Raw genomic sequence first — 19,596 nt, forward strand, 5'->3', positions numbered from 1 at the left:
CCCCAGCTGCTCAAAATGACAATACATTTACAGAAAGATCACGTTGGTTTTGTTCACATGGGGCAATACTTGTGTACATATCCCGATTTCCTGCAGTACTTTCATGCCTTTTTATGGTGGAATTCTCAAGCAAGCATGCATGCACCCTCTTGCGTTATCCATGATGTATGTAGGATGGTACATCCCTCAGAGTATACCCATGGAGATACATGTTTGACATAGTGCAAGTGGATAATGTGGTCATTTTCTTGTTTTTCCACTTGAGCTAGGAAATGCAAGAAAATGGTAGCCACTTATGCTAAATCAGCCTTACTGTAAATTGCTTGCATCCTGTGAAACTGATTTATGAGCACTGTATACAATGTTGACAAGGAAGAAACTGAAATGGTTAAAGATTTTCTGTTCCTTGACTCAACCAACCAAAACAAAGACTACACTCTAGAAATCAGAAGGAGATTGAGATTTGGAAGGGCAGCATTGGAGGGACTAGAAAAGATCCTTAAAAGTGTAAGAAAGTGCTGCTGGAGACCAGAATCAGTATAATTCATACTGTGGTATTCCCCAACACTGTGTATGGCTGTGACAATTGGACAATGAAGAAAGTTGACAGGAAAAAAACTGATTCATTTGAAATATGGTGTTGGAAGAGAATTTTCTGAATGCCACGGACCACGAAAAAGACAAATAAGCAGGTTTTAGATAAAATCAATCCTGAACTCTCCCCAGAAACTAAAATGACTTAGCTGAGGCTATCATACTTCAGTCACAACATCTGAAAATGAAACTCACTGAAAAAGACAGTAACAACAGGAAAAGTTGAAGGCAGTAGGAAAAAAGGAAGATCCAGTATGGGATGGATTACCCAAATAAATCTTCAGTTTGCAGGACCTGAACATGGCTGTTAATGATAGGATGCATTGAAGGTCATTAATTCATAGGGTCACTATAAGTCTGAAGTGACTTGATGGCATGCAATATATAATATATAGGGAGGAAAGTGCTAGGTGTTGTGAAAGATTATGCAGAAGCAGAACTGTGCAAAGTTCATTCATGCTTCATAAGAACATAAGAGAAGCCATGTTGGATCAGGCCAACACCCCATCCAGTCCAACACTCTGTGTCACACAGTGGCAAAAAATTTTATATATACACACAGTGTCACACAGCGGCTAATAGCCACTGATGGACCTGTGCTCCATATTTTTATCTAAACCCCTCTTGAAGGTGGCTATACTTGTGGCCGCCACCACCTCCCGTGGCAGTGAATTCCACATGTTAATCACCCTTTGGGTGAAGAAATACTTCCTTTTATCCGTTTTAACCTGTCTGCTCAGCAATTTCATTGAATGCCCACGAGTTCTTGTATTGTGAGAAAGGGAGAAAAGTACTTCTTTCTCTACTTTCTCCATCCCATGCATTATCTTGTAAACCTCTATCATGTCACCCCGCAGTCGACGTTTCTCCAAGCTAAAGAGTCCCAAGCGTTTCAACCTTTCTTCATAGGGAAAGTGCTCCAGCCCTTTAATCATTCTAGTTGCCCTTTTCTGGACTTTCTCCAATGCTATAATATCCTTTTTGAGGTGCGGCGACCAGAACTGCACACAGTACTCCAAATGAGACCGCACCATCGATTTATACAGGGGCATTATGATACTGGCTGATTTGTTTTCAATTCCCTTCCTAATAATTCCCAGCATGGCGTTGGCCTTTTTTATTGCAAACGCACACTGTCTTGACATTTTCAGTGAGTTATCTACCACGACCCCAAGATCTCTCTCTTGGTCAGTCTCTGCCAGTTCACACCCCATCAACTTGTATTTGTAGCTGGGATTCTTGGCCCCAATGTGCATTACTTTGCACTTGGCCACATTGAACCGCATCTGCCACGTTGACGCCCACTCACCCAGCCTCAACAGATCCCTTTGGAGTGCCTCACAATCCTCTCTGGTTCTCACCACCCTGAACAATTTAGTGTCATCCACAAACTTGGCCACTTCACTGCTCACTCCCAACTCTAAATCATTTATGAACAAGTTAAAGAGCATGGGACCCAGTACCGAGCCCTGCGGCACCCCACTGCTTACCGTCCTCCACTGCGAAGACTGCCCATTTATACTCACTCTCTGCTTCCTATTACTCAGCCAGTTTTTGATCCACAAGAGGACCTGTCCTTTTTTTCCATGACTTTCAAGATTTCTAAGGAGCCTTTGATTAGAAACTTTATCAAAAGCTTTCTGGAAGTTAAGGTAAACAACATCTATCGGGTCTCCTTTGTCCACATGTTTGTTCACCCCCTCAAAGAAATATAACAGGTTAGTGAGGCAAGATCTTCCCTTGCAGAACCCATGCTGAGTCTTCCTCAATAACCCGTGTTCATCAATGTGCCTACTCATTCTGTCCTTGATAATGGTTTCTACCAACTTTCCCGGTATTGAAGTCAGACTGACTGGCCTGTAATTTCTCGGATCTCCTCTGGAACCCTTTTTAAAGATGGGGGTGACATTTGCTACCTTCCAGTCCTCAGGAACGGAGGCATATAACATATAACATCATATAACATAGCCACACATACATACTCAGAGAATTCAACATACCCACCACCATTTACAAAGGTACGTATAGATAACTTTCTAACACTTATATCTTATTCTATCTATTCAAATCTTAAATGTTCCACCCATTCGTACACAGATTTCCAAGTATCATTACATTCCGTAATATTACCATCTCTCAACCTCATGGTTAAAAGATCCATTTCTACAGTCTCCATTAATTTAACTATAAACTCATTCCTATTTGCAATATTATAGGTCTTCCAATATCTGGCGTACAGAATTCTGGCAATAGTTAGTATATGGAGCAAAACTTTTTTTTCCGATTTGGACACATCAATTTTACAGACATTTAATAAGTAAAGTTCGGGTAGATGGGGGATTTGTTTTTTTAATATCTTTTGAATCCATATGGACACCTGAATCCAATATTTCTTTGCCCTATCACAGAGCCACCATATGTGGAATAGAGAACCTTTCGTTTTGTTACACTTCCAACATTTATTTGAAACCTCTGGATATGCTCTGGACAGTTTATCTGGGGTATAATACCAGCGATAAATCAATTTGTACAAATTTTCTTTAAATAAAGCAGATTTCGTCAATTTAAAATTTTCTTTCCAAATCTTTTCCCATTCGGTAATTTCAATACTGTATCCGAAATCTTTCATCCATCGCACCCAGGCTTCTTTTACCACTTCATCCTGCATTTTATATTCTAGTAACCAGTTATAAATTCTAGAGACTAATTTCCGATCTGACTCAAAAATAATTGCATCAAATTCATTTACCCTGTTCGAGAAGCCTTTTTCTTTATCGGATTTATACCTGGATCTTATTTGTACCTTTAACCACCAGTCTAATTTAGAATATTCCTCAATTTTTAATTCTCCTTTCGAGTCTAATAAACATTCATATGTATAGCTTTATGTATAATATAATAAAACAACTTATTTTTCTGGGGGGAAAAAAAAGGAACGGAGGCAGATTTCAATGAAAGATTACAGATTTTTGTTAGAAGATCCACAAGTTCAACTTTGAGTTCTTTCAGAACTCTCGGATGTATGCCATCCGGACCCGGTGACTTATTAGTTTTTAATTTGTCTATCAGTTGTAGGACCTCCTCTTTTGTCACCTCAATCTGACTCAGGTCTTTCAACACCCCTTCCAAAATTAGTGGTTCTGGGGCGGGCAAAAAGTTCTCGTCTTCCACAGTGAAGGCGGAGGCAAAAAATTCATTTAGCTTCTCAGCCATTTCCCTATCCTCCTTCAGTAATCCTTTTACCCCATGGTCATCCAAGGGCCCCACTGCCTACCTGGCTGGTTTCCTACTTCTAATATATTTGAAGAAATTTTTATTGTTGGTCTTTATGTTTTTTGCAATATGCTCCTCATAGTCCCTTTTTGCCTGCCTGATCACATTCTTGCATTTGATTTGCCACAGCCTGTGTTCCCTTTTACTAATCTCACTTGGACTGGTTTTCCACCGCTTAAAGGAGTCCTTCTTACCTTTTACAGCTTCCATTACTTTGTTTGTTAACCACGCAGGCCTTTTCTTATGCCTGTTTGTGCCTTTCCTAACTTGTGGTATGTATTTTATCTGAGCTTCTAGGATTATAGTTTTAAATAGTGTCCAAGCTTCCCCAAGGGTTTTGACCGTATGTACCTTTCCTTTCAGTTTCCTCCTCACATGCCTCCTCATCTCAGTGTATTTACCCCTTTTAAAGTTAAACGTGGTTGTGGCGGTCTTTTTGGACAACTCCCTATTTATACAAACGGTGAAATCAATAACGTTACAGTCACTGCTCCCAAATGCTGCGATCACTTTTACATCTCTCACCAAGTCTTGGGCATTACTTAGGACCAAATCCAGGATCGCCCCACCCCTGGTAGGTTCTGAGACCATCTGCTCCATAGCACAGTCATTGAGAGCATCAAGAATCTCAGTCTCTTTCTCTCGACCAGAACACATATTGACCCAATCAATCTGCGGGTAGTTAAAATCACCTATTATGACACAGTTTTTACGATTAGCCGCTATCTTTAAGCCTTCCATCATATTATAATCGTCTTTTCTCTTTTGATTTGGTGGGTGATAACAAACTCCCATAGTTAAATTTCCTTTTGGGCCCTCTATTTCAACCCAAAGCATTTCTAAAAGTGTATCACTGGATTAAATCCAGTAGGTTGTATTTTACGACTTCATTTCAGTGATAGTGGAACTTTCCTCCAGTGGAAGAAGTTAATTACACCAAGGAAAAGCCCTGCTGTCAGTGAAAGCAATTCACAGGTTCCAACCTGTACAAACTATCAGTTTTGTATTTGTTATCAATTTGGAATCTATTTTAAATGAAAGCAATTTTTAAAAAATTCTTGTTCTATGCAATCAATATAGTAGGAGCAGCTCTATGTTCTCATGTTACCAGCGCAGCTTTAACTGCAGTTTTAAGATGTACATTTTTCATGAAGCCTCTAGCTGTTAAACTATTTTTAGGAATATGACCGGAATATTGTATTTCAGCCTAGGGAGCACAATGGAAAATCTGAAAAGGGACAACACAGGGTTTTCTTTTTTGGTTCTATAGTATGTATGTGCTGCCAAATGTTAAATGTCCTGCAATCACAGGAGAAGCTTCATAGAACTACTAAGATATGTAAGCTAACAAAATGTGGTTTTGCTTTCAGTCACAGATTATCACATATCCATCAGAAAATAATTTTACTGGAGCAGGACTGGGTTGAAAGTGGAAGTCTGAAGGTGCAACTGGAATATTAAAAATTGTTCTTTATTTAATCCTTTAAAATCAGTTTCTTTGGCTGCTTTAACTGTATCCTCAATTCAAAGAATTAATTTCAAAATGCGACATTTATACTTGGTCCTTTGAGCTGAACCCCAAGCTCATTGTTCCAAGTGCACAGGCATTGTGCCATAACTGTGCTTTCTTCAGAAATGAGTTTAAATGGATCTGAGCAGTGGTCACACAATCACAAGAGCCTCTATAAGACTTGAGCATGCCCAGTAAAATTGTAGGGGTTTTTTTCTCTAAATAACAGTCTCTCCACATTGCTGCTTCTGAAATTCACACAAATGCCAAAAAGCAGCTTTTTCTTTGGTTGCTGTTCAAAAGAAACAAACCAAAGGCTTGAAGAGCATGCAGAGTAAGTTGTGAGGGTCTTTGTTTGGTGGTCTCTAACATCTTGGATATTGTTTCTAAGCTATTTTCCTAAGCCAACTTCTTTTTAAGGATGCAACGTTTTTAAAAAGTTACTGGATTTCCAGAGAAATAACAAGTTTCTATTTTAAAAAATACTTCAGACCACAAAAGAATTATTCAAAACCACAGACATGAAGCCACAAAGGCAACTGCTACCCAATCTGTTCCTTATGTCACTATGCATAGATCTTCAACAGCTGGTCTCTACTAGCCTAGCTCTATGAATTGCCAACAAGTAACAAAGGATCAGGTGCTAGGATAGCTGCAGCTTGGGCCAAGGGTCCAACTGCTTGTCTCCCCACAACACAGTTCGCCAGGTTGCTCTCTGCATCCTAAGCAGGGGAATGATAGGACCTGTCTGCAGTACACTTTTATCCTGCCTAGTCTTCAAGAAGTTCAAGAACAACATATACAGGACAGGAAAGACTACTAACAGTTCATCTAGTTCAGCATCCAGTTTCCAATGGTGGCCAAAGGTACATGTAAGGTATAAAACAACACCTGCACATTCTTTATTATACAAAATGTGACTTAAGAGGACACAAGTGAGGATTCTCAAGCAGCAGCAGTCTCATTACGGTCTTTACTCCACAGAAAAGCTTGGCAGGCCTGCTCAGTTTAAACATTTAAAGAGATGTTGAAGATTTTTTATTATTATTTCAGCAGGCATTTGTGGGCTATGGCTTATTTTAATCTTGGATTATTTTATTTGCTCATGTAGTACTTCTAAAGGTATTAGGAGTTTAATTGTTAATGTTGACAATGAATTTTATTATGTTGTCAGTTACCTCAATGATTCTGCAAAACGATGTCATACACTAACAATGTCATCAGTAAATAAATGAGGTAGCCATTAAAATAACTAGTAGTACAGCAGAGAAGGGGCTTAATCCTAGGTTTCTCAGATCCAAGTTCAGCTTTCTATCCATAGGACTGCACTGCATACCAACAGCCTGTTTATGGGACATCCTATAGACTTAAATCAGAGGCTGGCGTAGTATTATACTGACCAGATTAAAGAAAGGGACTGGTAGCAGTGTTTCCCTGGCAAGGATGATGATGATGATGATGATAATAATAATAATTATTATTATTATTATTATTTTATTTTTATATCCCGCCCTCCCCCGCCAAAGGCAGGCTCAGGGCGGCTAACAGGACATGGTATGCACCATGATTACGATAAAATACAATCAATACTATAAAACAATTAGAATAGTTACATTAAAATAGTTAAATTACATTCATAAATTAAGTTAAAATTAAATAGATAGTTAAACCATTATAAATTATGAATTTCGGTGCTACAGTTCAGACTATGTGTAGGATGGCTAGTTGTCATTTCCCGGGTTTCATCTTAAAGCAAGCTGAAAGAGGACAGTTTTGCAAGCCCTGCAAAACTGATTTAGGTCTTGCAGGGCTCGCACCTCCTCTGGTAGTTGATTCCACCATTGGGGAGCCATTGTTGAGAAGGCTTGCTCCCTCGTCGTTTTCAATCTAGCCTCCCTTGGTCCAGGGACTTTTAAAAGATTTTGAGAACTAGATCTCAGTGCTCTCTGAGGAACATATGGGGAGAGGCGGTCCCTAAGGTAGGCAGGTCCTTGGCCATAGCTGGCTCTGCCTCCAGCGCCAACAACATACACTATCCTTTGCCTTGTCAGATTCCAGAAATGGAAATGGGCTAACATGGCAACAAAAACATTTACATCACGGTAAAATTCTTAATCTTTAAAGTACCAAGTATCTTTTGAAAAGCAAAACAATATATTCTCTTGTTGCCTCTTTTGACTTACTCGAGATCCCCGCTCTCCTTTTGGTCCTACTTCACCCAGCTCGCCTGGCTCACCCTTTGGGGAAGAAAAAATCCATTAAAATAAATGGACAGAAGTTAGAGGTTGTCCTGTAGTTAACAAATATAGGAATAAAATTGTATTATTTAAAAAAAGAGAACAATGAAGAGAGCGCACTTTATAATACACTTACTGGTGGCCCTTGTTGTCCAATAGCACCTCTGTGTCCTGGAAGTCCTAGGTGACCCTAGAAATAGGAGTACAACATATTACTGGGCAGGCAAATGGTGTTATGAGGCTTCCAGTGAAAATCTGGATGCCAAAGTGTACTCCAACATGTTGATTTCATTGCAATACAAGTCAGTAGGCACTTCACCGGTCTTTCAGCTATACCTTATTTAAATGTGAAGTCCCCAAACCTCCATTGCACTGTATTGTATTAAAAATGCAATAATATTCAACCCAAGAACACATAAACCTTGCCCCTACTTAATCCATCCACATTTCATTCATCAGCAGAACACAACTAACTTGACTTTATTTCTCACTAGGGATGCTGCAAAGTCTGCAGTAAACAAATTCAGCCCGCAAAAGAACCATGTTCAGTACCCACAATCGCTCATGAATCAAGCCTCAGATCTGTTTGCCATCCACTTTAAACTACTGTTGAACAGCTTTGTGGCTGCACAATAGCTGTGGTGGTTGAGTTTCAACTCCTGCCTTGCAAGATGCTTTTGCATATATGCAGTAAGTGAAATCAATTCTTACCTAAGGTGGATCCAGATGGTCAGGGGATACTAGGATATGCAAAGGGGATACTATAGCTTCAGTATGTCTGTTTGAAAATATATATGTGAAATTACCTTGACAATAATGTGGACTTAAATGAAACTGGCTAGAATTGTTTAAAAAATGGTTATTTATACTCACTGGCAGATTGATTTGCTCATTTTATTTATATAATTGTCTACTGAGTGGGAAGTAGAGAAGGAATCATGTGGATGAGCAGGAAAACTAGGAATCTTATCAGGCTGTGTGCAGTACCGACCCTAGAGCACGTGGAACCCCAGTCTGGCTCCCTGCCCGCTGCCCCCCCCTCTGCTGCCCTCCCTCCATAGCTCCGTCCCCCCCACCCCGCTGCCTCAATGAGCAAAGGAGTGCACTGCGACAAGGCTCGGCCCTACCGGCTTCGATGCAGCTGGCATTGGATCATTCTTTGAAGAGAGCACTGGAGGAGGCTTCTCCCCACTCCTTTCCAGAACCGGGAGTGAGGGGAGCGAAGCCTCCTCCAGCACTCTCTTCAAAGAACGATCTGATGCCAGCTGCATCAAAGCTTTGTCGTAGTGCGCTCCTCTGATCATGCTGGGGAGGGGGGTGGGCAGGGCGGAGCACGGCACTGCACTGTGGAAGGGAATGGAGGGCGTGGGTGCAGCGGCGATGCGGGGGGAACAGGCAAATTTAGGCGCCCCCCCCTCCTGGTGCCCTAGGCAATTGCCTAGTTTGCCTGGTAGGCGAACTGGCCCTGGCTGTGTGGGAACATGCATGCATACAGTACTGTCAATTGCATTATACTGTACTAGATGAATATGTGAAAAGTAGCCCAACAGAGTCAAATTGTTTGTGATCACCAACTAGTTCAGCTAATGTCATGCTCACTGGTCACAAGAGGAAGCCAAGAATTCAGTGAGCTGTGCAGGGGCATCTGGACATATTTGAATCCATCCAGTTTGCACAATGAAGCTGCTTTTTTATACAAATAGGCTGTTCTTTTTCTGCAGCCACTATCTCCAAACTCAATTGCCACCACTGCCTCCAGTTTTAAAAAACCCATAATAAAAAGTCTGATTATTTTTAATTGACATTTACTAATTACTGGTGTCTCTGTGCCTTAATCGTCTACCCATTACCCCAACTCCATTTGCTATCAGTTTTTATGATCCCTCTTTAAACAGAAGTGGCTGACTGAGTGGTTGAAAAGAACAGGAATGCAACGTTTCTAATGTCAGCCATTTAAAGCTAAAATCTGAGAGCACAGGCATAAACAGGGGGCAAACTGCAAGCAACGCTTATGTTTTACAATACAAGTCAGGCAACTTAATGATTCAACAATGATCTTGGCGGTTACTGCCTCTTCTCTGGTAAAAGAGATTGTTTAATTCTGGGGCTAGGCAGAAGTGGACACAAGCAACAGTGGCATCACCATGTAGCATAAATGACTACTGAACAGGCACAAAGCTGCCTGACATGGTATATAAACTTTCATCAGGAAACACTGAGTAAATCCAACAGGCAATCACCCCACACATAATCAAGGGTATTCAAGCAATCTAACTTTGCCAGGTAACTGCATTTGTGCATGGTCTGGACACATGGTAAAGAAGCCCTGGATGCATTCTACCAAGCATTCAATGACTTTCACCCTACCATCAACCTGACAATGAACCAGTCTATGCAAGAAATACATTTTCTGGACACCACTGTAAAAATACACAATGGACGCATAGACACTACCTTATACAGGAAACCTATTGACCGACAAACATACCTGCATGCCTCCAGCTACCATCCCAAACATACAAAACTATCCATTGTATAGAGCAATGCTCTACACTACAGCCACATTTGCTCCAATCCTACTGACAGAGATTCTCACCTGAGGGATCTACAACAAACCTTTTTGGAACTAAAGTGAAGTAAACCTTTTTGGAACTAAAGTGAAGTAAACCTTTTTGGAACTAAAGTGAAGTAAAAAAATAAGATTAGCAAAGCCAGATTGATACCCAGAGAAAACCTGTTACAAGACAAACCCCAAAGAGACAATAACAGAACACCACTAGTGGTCACACACAACTCTCAAGTGAAAACAGTTCAACATATCATCAACAACTTACAACCAATGTTCCCTCTAAGCTGCAGTCTTGTGAGCAAAAATTCTACTTTGTGAGCGACTGATACTAAAGTTGTGAGCTACTGGCATTAAAGTTGTGAGCTACTGCATAAATTATTTTGCTCTAGGGTCATTCTTCCTGAGCTGAGACAAAAATATGTGAGCTGGAGGCTAAAAATCTGTGAGCTAGCTCACGCTAACTCAGCTAAGAGGGAACACTACTTACAACCTCTATTGGACAGTGACAGCTCTCTTTCAAAAGTACTGGGGGGGGGGTTAAACCTTTTCTTGCACACAGACAGCCCCCCAATCTCAAACAACTCCTCACCCACAGCAATACAATATCACATCTGAGCATGAACACCGGTACCACAGCTTGCAATAAACCCAAGTGCCAACTTTGCTGCCACATACACCCAGACAACACAGTCACTGGACCCAACAACATTAACTACACCATCTCAGGCTCATTCACTTGTTCATCTTCCAACATTATATATGCCATTAAATGCCAACAATGCCCTACAGTTCTCTACATAGGGCAAACAGGACAAACCCTACGCCAAAGGATAAATAGACACAAATCTGACATCAGGAATTACAGAACTGAGAAACCAGTTGGAGAACACTTTAACCTTCCTGAGCATTTAATGGGTGACCTCAAAGTAGCTGTTTTACTGCAAAGGAACTTCAAGAACAGAATGGAGAGAGAAACTGCTGAATTACAAATTATTATGAAACTTGGGACAAACACCTCCCCAAGACTGAACAGGGATATTGGTTTTTTATCTCATTACATATGCTAAACCAACTCTCACTGAGTATAGCTATACAGTACATCCACAGTATTCCAATGTATTTCTCTTTTAGAACAGTGTATCAGAATAATGTTGTTTTTTTGTATTGATATACTCAAATAAGGGATATGGGCTTTTTATCTCATTACATATACTAATCCATCTCCCACTATATTTTAATGTACCCCTTTTTTCTAATGGCAAACTAGAATGTATTTCTCTTTTAGAACAGTGTATCAGAATATTTTGGTTTTTTATATTGACATATTCAAATAGGGATATTGGCTGTTTATCTTTACATATACTAACCCATCCTCCACTGTATTTTAATGTATTCTTTTCTTCTAATGGCAAACTATAATGATATTATAACCTCTTGAGATACTAAGGCCCTCCATTTAAACCTACAATTAACGAAGCCAGAATGACACCCAGACTTATAGCACTTCACACCTATGACATGTCTGCTTTTTATCACCCTCAACTGTTGTTACAGCCCACTTAACAATACCAACAAACAAACACAGACCCCAATTTGGGATTCCTTAATCTGCTAAAAACATTCCCATGACTCTACATACCAACTCACTTTTGTCTGATGAAGTCTGCTTAGAGCATACGAAAGCTTACATTCTCAATAAAACGTAGTTGGTCTTAAAGGTGCACTTGCCCACTGCTTTGTTCTATTGCTTCAGACCAACATGGCTGCCCACTTGGATCTATGTACTGTATGTGAGTTTATCTTGGTTTTAAGTGTTTTAATGATGTGTTTTTGTTGGGTTTTAATAATGGCTTATAAAATGTGTTTTAATTATGTATGTTTTTAATCTGTTAACTGCCTTGCTAACCCTGATCAGGGCAGGCAGAAAGGAGGGATACATCTCTCTCTCTCTCTCGGCTTGACTTCGCGAACGAAGATTTAAGAAGGGTGCAGTAGTCCACGTCTGCTGCAGGCTCGCTGGTGGCTGACAAGACCAATGCGGGACAGGCAGATCCGGCCACAGTGGCTGCAGGGAAAAGTCTGATTTGGGGTTGGTGCTGTAGCAGTGCGATTCTTCCTCAATCTCCTTTTGTCCTCAAGACCAGCTATGCGTGCGTTCTCAAAGGAAGAGACAGCCTGGTGGATGGTGTGCCTCCATGCTTTGCGATCTGAGGCTAGGTCAGACCACTGGTGATGGTTGATGCGACAGGTGCCAAGGGATTTCTTCAAGGAGTCCTTGTACTTCTTCTTTGGTGCCCCTCTATTTCGATGGCCAGTGGAAAGTTCGCCATACAGAGCAATCTTGGGAAGGCGGTGGTTTTCCATCCTAGAAATATGCCCTGCCCAGCGCAGCTGCGTCTTCAACAGCAGTGCTTCGATGCTTGTAACCTCCGCCCTCTTGAGGACTTCAGTGTTGGTCACAAAGTCACTCCAGTGGATGTTGAGGATGGTGCAAAGGCAGCGCTGATGAAAGCGCTCAAGGAGTCGCAGGTGATGACGGTATAAAACCCACGATTCAGAGCCGTAGATGAGGGTTGTCAACACAACCGCTTTGTAAACATTGATCTTTGTGCCTTTTTTCAGATGCTTGTTGCTCCATACTCTTTTGTGCAGTCGGCCAAATGCACGGTTTGCCTTTGCCAGCCTGTTGTCAATCTCCTTGTCAATCTTGGCATCTGAGGAGATGATGCACCCCAGGTAGCTGAACTGCTGGACTGTCTTCAGTACTGATTCACCCACAGTGATGCAGGGAGGGTGATAATCTTCCTGGGGTGCAGGCTGGTGGAGAACTTCTGTCTTCTTCAGACTAACTTCTAGGCCGAATAGCTTGGCACCCTCTGCAAAGCAAGACGTCATATGCTGCAGAGCTGATACCGAGTGGGAGACGAGTGCAGCATCATCAGCAAACAGTAGCTCTCAGATGAGTTTTTCCATTGTCTTGGAGTGAGCCTTTAGTCGCCTCAGGTTGAATAGGCTGCCATCAGTGCGATAGCGGATGTAGACACCATCGTCATCATCTAGATCTACTGCAGCTCTTTGAAGCATCATGCTAAAGAAGATCGTAAAGAGAGTTGGCGCGAGAACGCAGCCTTGCTTTACACCTGTGCCTACTGGGAAGGGCTCCGAGAGGTCGTTGCAGTGTCTGACTTGGCCTCGCTGGTCTTCATGTAGCTGGATGATCATGCTGAGGAATCTCGGGGGACATCCTAAACGTTCCAAGATTTGCCACAGGCCTTTCCTGCTAACGGTATCGAAAGCTTTGGTAAGGTCGACAAAAGTCACATATAGACCCTTGTTCTGTTCCCTGCATTTCTCTTGGAGCTGCCTGAGAACAAATACCATGTCGGTGGTGCTCCTGTTAGCTCTGAAGCCACACTGACTCTCTGGGAGGAGTAGTACTGTGCCCCCATGCTTCCAGATCTCTGGTGGGATTCCATCAACTCCCGCTGCCTTGCCACTTTTCAGTTGCTTGATGGCTTTAACAGTCTCTTCTAGGGTGGGGATCTCATCCAACTCTGTTTTCACTGGTTGAAGTGGGGTGAGGTGGATTGCTGAATCTTGAACTACGCTGTTGGCACTGAAGAGAGCCTGAAAATACTCCAACCACCGGTTCAGTATGGATGCCTTGTCTGTGAGGAGTACTTGGCCGTCTGCACTACGCAAGGGACTCTGAGCCTGATATGATGGGCCATATACTGCCTTCAGGGCTTCGTAGAACCCTCTTAAATCACCAGTGTCTGCACACAGCTGGGTTCTCTCTGCAAGCTTGGTCCACCACTTGTTCTGAATGTCTCGAAGCTTGCGCTGGAGGTTGCTACATGCAGCGCGAAAGATTGCTTTTTTCCCGGGACAGGAGGGCTGAGCAAGATGTGCTTGGTAGGCAGATCTCTTTTTCGCTAGTAATTCTTGGATCTCTTGATTGTTCTCGTCAAACCAGTCCTTGTTTTTCCTTGTGGAGAACCTGAGGACTTCTTCAGAGGTCAACAGGATGGTAGTTTTTAGGTGTTCCCAGAGTGCTTCTGGAGAAGGGTCTGTGGGGCAACTGGGGTCCTCAATTCTTGACTGGAGTTTTGCCTGGAAGGCAGCTTTAACTTCAGCTGACTGAAGGCTGCCAACCTGAAGCTTCCTCCGAGGGATACCTCCTCTCCTGGGTGTGGGTTTAAAGTGAAGACGGAGATTGCAGCGTACAAGACGATGATCCATATGACATTCCGCACTGGGCATTACTCGGGTGTGTAAGACATCTCGAAGGTCTCTCTGGTGCATCAGAATGTAGTCGATAAGGTGCCAGTGCTTGGACCGTGGGTGCATCCAGGTTGTCTTCAGGCTGTTCTTCTGCTGAAAGATAGTGTTGGTGATGGTAAGCTGGTGCTCCGTGCAGAATTCTAGCAGGAGGCGCCCGTTATCATTGCAGTTGCCAATGCCGTGTTTGCCAAGTACTCCTTTCCAGGCTTCCGAGTCTTTACCTACTCTGGCATTGAAGTCGCCAAGGATGATCACCTTGTCCTCTGTAGGGATCTTCCGTACGAGGTTGCGTAGATCAGCATAGAACTTGTTCTTTTCTGCAGGATCTGCTTGAAGAGTTGGGGCATACACACTGAAGAGTGTTGCATGCTGCTTGTTTTGAAGTGGGAGGCGCATGGACATGATGCGATCTGAGTGACCTGTTGGCAGGTTTTTGAGTTTGGAGGCAATGGAGTTCCTGACCATGAAGCCAACGCCAGAAAGGCGGCTCTCAGCCTTTGACTTACCCGACCAGTAGAGGGTATAGCCAGCACCATGTTCTTGAAGACTACCTTCTTCAGGGAAACGGACCTCACTGAGAGCTGCTATGTCAATATTCAACCTGGGAAGTTCGTGGGCAACTAGAGCAGAGCGTCGTTCAGGGCGACCACTGTCTACTGCGTCAAGCATGGTTCTGATGTTCCAACACGCAAGCTTAAGTCTTTGCACACTTTGTGAGGAAGGTGCATGCCTTTTCTTTGTTGTTATTTTTTGACCGCAAGTAAGGATGCCCGTTGACCGCGGCTAGCCAACTGGGGTGGGGGAGACGAGCTTTGTTTAGGCCACCTTTTCTAGGCCCCTCTCCGTGTGGAGCAAGCAGTGCTGTCCCTAGATAAGGCTGCTTGGTCATTCAGGGTGCTGCCGAAAGATGCTTTCGTCTCCGGGTCAGCATCAGGCGACCAATACCCTGAACCGCCTACATGCAGGATCGGGACTGTGGCTTCTAGTGGCATCTTCCACCTGCCGTTTCGCCCCTTGCCCATCGCTGCAGGACTTGGTGTGTTGTGGGTTGTGGATGTGGATATGCCCTTCAGGCCTGCGCAGAGGAATTTTTAGGTGAGGCACAGTGTGCGCAGTACTGGCTCCACCCTTTCACCTTGGAGTCATCTGCCATGGCCCAGTAAGCCGGGACTCCGGCAGCGAGTCCTCCAGGTGGTAGGTGTTACATTAACGAGCTCTATCTGCCCGGGTTTGATGTTAGAGTTTTCCTTCTCTTGGCTGACGAGGTTGGTGAGCCCAGCCTGCCCATCCGGTTATACTGCCGGACATTCGGTCGCACCATGACGTGGCAAACTCTGTGAGAAACGGGGGGGACCAGTGAGAAGGTGTTGCCACGGATGCAGTAATGCAGGAGAGGCCATTGCAGTGACCATCTGCCAGGCATAGCCGGACAGTGACCACGCGGCGTTCACTACACCGGGAAGGAGAGGCTATGTATTGTGCATACATTTTCCCTGGGGGGGCAGGATACCCAAGAGGGAGCCCACCCCTCCCCCCCCGGAGGGATACATAGTTTGTAAATAAATAAAATATATAATAAAACAGACAGTGCAGAGCATAAATACTGAACCAAAAGCCAAAGTATGTTTTACCTCATAACCTACATCACCAGGCTCTCCTCGATCCCCACATTCACCAATAGGACCCTAAAAAAATAAAAAGGGGACCAATTGTTTAAATTGTCATTTGAAATATAGACCAATTATGGGGGGAAATATAAATTTAAGATAAATAACTCAGAAAAAAGGAAGGGAACAAGGGATGCTTTCAAAATTCTACATGTGAACCATTTATAGAACTTCACTGATATGGACTTTTGTAATTAGCTCTACAGTGGCTAATGATTAATTTGTTTATAGCCACAGTACATAAATACTGCCTAAAATTATTTGTGATAAGGCAATTTGAATTTTTAAGTTTCACAGACCGAAAAGTAGTTTGCTCCTGCAGAATGTGGTTAAAGACATTTAACAATATTTAACATTTATGTAGTGTTTTAAAGAATTCACAGATATTATTTCACTGTTCCTGTCAAGAGGTTGTACTGCTGAGAAGTTAATTTTGAGAATATTGCCTTATTCTAGGCCACCTAGCAGGGAAAAATGAAGGAAGTAAGATTTGAACCAGGGAAGTCCTTGGTTCAAATCTTACTCACACACTCGTCTGGTTTACTATTATGTTAGCATTTTAATTTATGATTTTAATGTGACCTCCAGGATCACCTTTAAATGCCACAGGAATCACTTGCCATCTCAAAGGAAACATCCATCAGTCTAGAATAATTTTTTTGTCAGAAAATACAGACTGAACACATGCAGTGATAAAGAAACCAGAATTTGTGCAAGTCCAGATATAACTTTATATTTTAAAATAACTACGCTGGTTCCACACTTTTAAAATACAATGTGATGAAAGAGTCTGGAGGCAACTATATATTTTTGGAGAGCACCATTTCCTGCCTTCTATTTGGAATCACTTATATAGTTTTCTGGATAAAGAAAGACCTACTGGTTCACCTATGGGCCCAGGTGGTCCCAGTACTGTGCTGTCTTCACCAGGGTACCCCTACAATAAAGACAGATCAATTGCTTATTGGTCATCAAACTTGAATATTCAATAAACTGTACCTGAACATCTGAGATGATTTCATAACTACCTGCTATAAACAATTGCATATTTGCAACATGACAAAAAGTTATATTAGACATCAAATACTAAATGCAGACCTTTAGTAATTTGTACATTTATGTCACATTAGTAAATATATAAATACAATATATAAATACAACTAGTTTCTTCCAGATCATGACCCTTTTGTGGTACTAAAAGATGGCTTTACTCTTAGACAAATGCAAGCAAAACTGAATAGTAGTTCTAACATAGTGCTGTATTCCACTTGGACCAAATCATATTATGATGCTTAAATCATGCTTAATTTTAAGTAAAATAAGGTTGAAGGGTAAGAAGAAATGGCAGGCACGAGGAGCAAGCATGGAGAAAATCTTTGTGCAGAGACTCCAGTGCAGCATTCTCAGCAACAATGAGCAAAACGAACCTTGTCCTTATATGGAAACAACCTAATCCAATACAATTTGATAAAGAACCTGCTTTTCCCTATAACTGTTCCTTTACATTTTGACATTTGCTTTTTTGTTTCACAGCATGGTTATAAATGCTTCTGCTTCCCCATGCTTAACTAATTATTTTCTCTTAAATCTTGGGTGAATTTCTGAATGAATCCTCACTCATTCCCTTTTCCTGACAGAAGTAAGGAAACGTCAATTATGACTTTGCAGAAAAATCCAAAAACTGTAAAATAAAAACCAGATTTTTTAAAAAAGAGCCACAAACTAGAGAACTTAAGCACTTTGCTCTGCCAATCTAATGACATAATGTCACAAGATCACAACTGCCATTGTGGGATTTGCCTAGAACCCCCATAACCATTGCCCAGAAAAAGAAGAAAAGAAAAATAGGAGAAAGCTGTCCCACTTTCCTTTCCAAAGCAAATCAGCTGGCTAGCAGCAGTGGCTGGAGTACAGAAGAACTGACAATGGCCTAAGCAGGCAACTGACCAACAGATGAAATAGTGAAGGGAGGAGGTGGCCAGTTGAGCGAGGCAGGGAAACAGGCAGTGATATGATATGATTTAGTGATATGGAGGAAGGGAGGAATGGACAGAGGTATTGGCAGGTAAGCGAGTGAAGCAGCTGTGAGGAGGATGCTGGGAATGCAAGGTAAGCAATGGCCGAAATGTTTGGGCTGGCAGGGAGCCCATAGCAAGTTGAGTGTTAAGCAGCCTTCAAAATCAACAGGCACTACTGGGCAGGGGGAGGAAGTTGCTAGCAGACACTGAGAACTAACTGTATTTGGGAGAGAGCCTGTAGTTAGCTCTCTTGAACATATGAACATATGAAGCTGCCTTATACTGAATCAGACCCTCGGTCCATCAGAGTCAGTACTGTCTACTACAGTGGCTCTCCAGGGTCTCAAGCTGAGGTTTTCCACGCCTACTTGCCTGGACCCTTTTTAGTTGGAGATGCCGGGGATTCAACCTGGGACCTTCTGCTTACCAAGCAGATGCTCTACCACTGAGCCACCATCTTCCAGCCCAAATATGGTTAGCACTCTCCTTCTTTCCTTCCTGGTAGCAAGAAAGAAGTACAGATGGTAAGGAGGGAGGACCCAGGAAAGATGGAGCATTGGGAGGGCGAGATGGGAACAAATAGGATAAGAGGAGAGAGATGAAGGAAGATGTGGAAGGAAAGAGATGTAAAGAGGAGGCAGCAGGAGGAGGGGAGTAGAGAAAGATGGCTGGAACAATTCACACAAGTCAGGAGCTGAAGAAGAAAGCAGGGACCAGTAAGGAAATTTCTCTATAAGTTTCTTGCTGGTCCATGCTTGTAACTTGCAATAGCATGACTTGCAGTACTGTAGTTTCATATGTATGATGACAAAATGCATTAATCATCAGCAAATACACAGGTTCGATTGCTGGATGGATCCATGTTATAAACAGAACCAATCGGTGGATTTGTGTGATTACAAATCCAAATTTATTTCATTTAGCTGGCATATGAATGTATCTTCACACAAATCAGGGGAGTATTTGTAGTAAATACAGTATTACAGTATTTGTAGTAAATACATATACATTGTCAGACTTCACACCTTCTCTCCCTTGGGTCCTGGAGGGCCAGATGCTCCTGGTTGACCTTGATGACCCTAGTTAAAGAACAATTAAGTGTAAAGTCAGCTTTCCTTGGCCATTACCCCAACACTCACTCACTCTCTCTCTCTCTCTCATGCATACAAACATACACAGCATTTATAGTACACAGAACCCCATGTGTGCTGGGGAATGCAAGGCTATAAAAATAATCAAGGAGGAAAACAGTTACAGTTCTTACCTGTAACTGTCATTCATTGAGTGGTGACCTGTGCAGTCACACATGGGTACTGTGCACACACAACCCTACCCGCTCTCCCATGCTGTTTCCCACTTTTCCTGGTGTGATAAAGAAGGGGGGGTAGTGCCCTTCCCTTAGTTCCTACCTGCCACCACCAGAGTGTTGTTGTATTTAATTAAG

General features: G+C 42.4%; 1 protein-coding gene across 1 annotated transcript in view; it reads right to left on the reverse strand.

The window, feature by feature from the left end:
- The window catches only part of COL24A1 (collagen type XXIV alpha 1 chain), a 282,681-nt gene that overhangs the window by 37,248 nt on the left and 225,837 nt on the right, over nucleotides 1-19,596 (reverse strand). Inside the window, exons 41-45 of the mRNA XM_060232149.1 lie at nucleotides 19,178-19,231; nucleotides 17,015-17,071; nucleotides 16,099-16,152; nucleotides 7,751-7,804; nucleotides 7,561-7,614 (exon numbers count right to left, since the gene is read on the reverse strand). Coding sequence (XP_060088132.1) covers nucleotides 7,561-7,614; nucleotides 7,751-7,804; nucleotides 16,099-16,152; nucleotides 17,015-17,071; nucleotides 19,178-19,231 — 273 coding nt within the window. The remainder of the gene's footprint in view (nucleotides 1-7,560; nucleotides 7,615-7,750; nucleotides 7,805-16,098; nucleotides 16,153-17,014; nucleotides 17,072-19,177; nucleotides 19,232-19,596) is intronic.

Source organism: Heteronotia binoei, chromosome 2 (assembly GCF_032191835.1).
Source record: "Heteronotia binoei isolate CCM8104 ecotype False Entrance Well chromosome 2, APGP_CSIRO_Hbin_v1, whole genome shotgun sequence".
NCBI classification, from domain to species: Eukaryota; Metazoa; Chordata; class Lepidosauria; order Squamata; family Gekkonidae; genus Heteronotia; species Heteronotia binoei.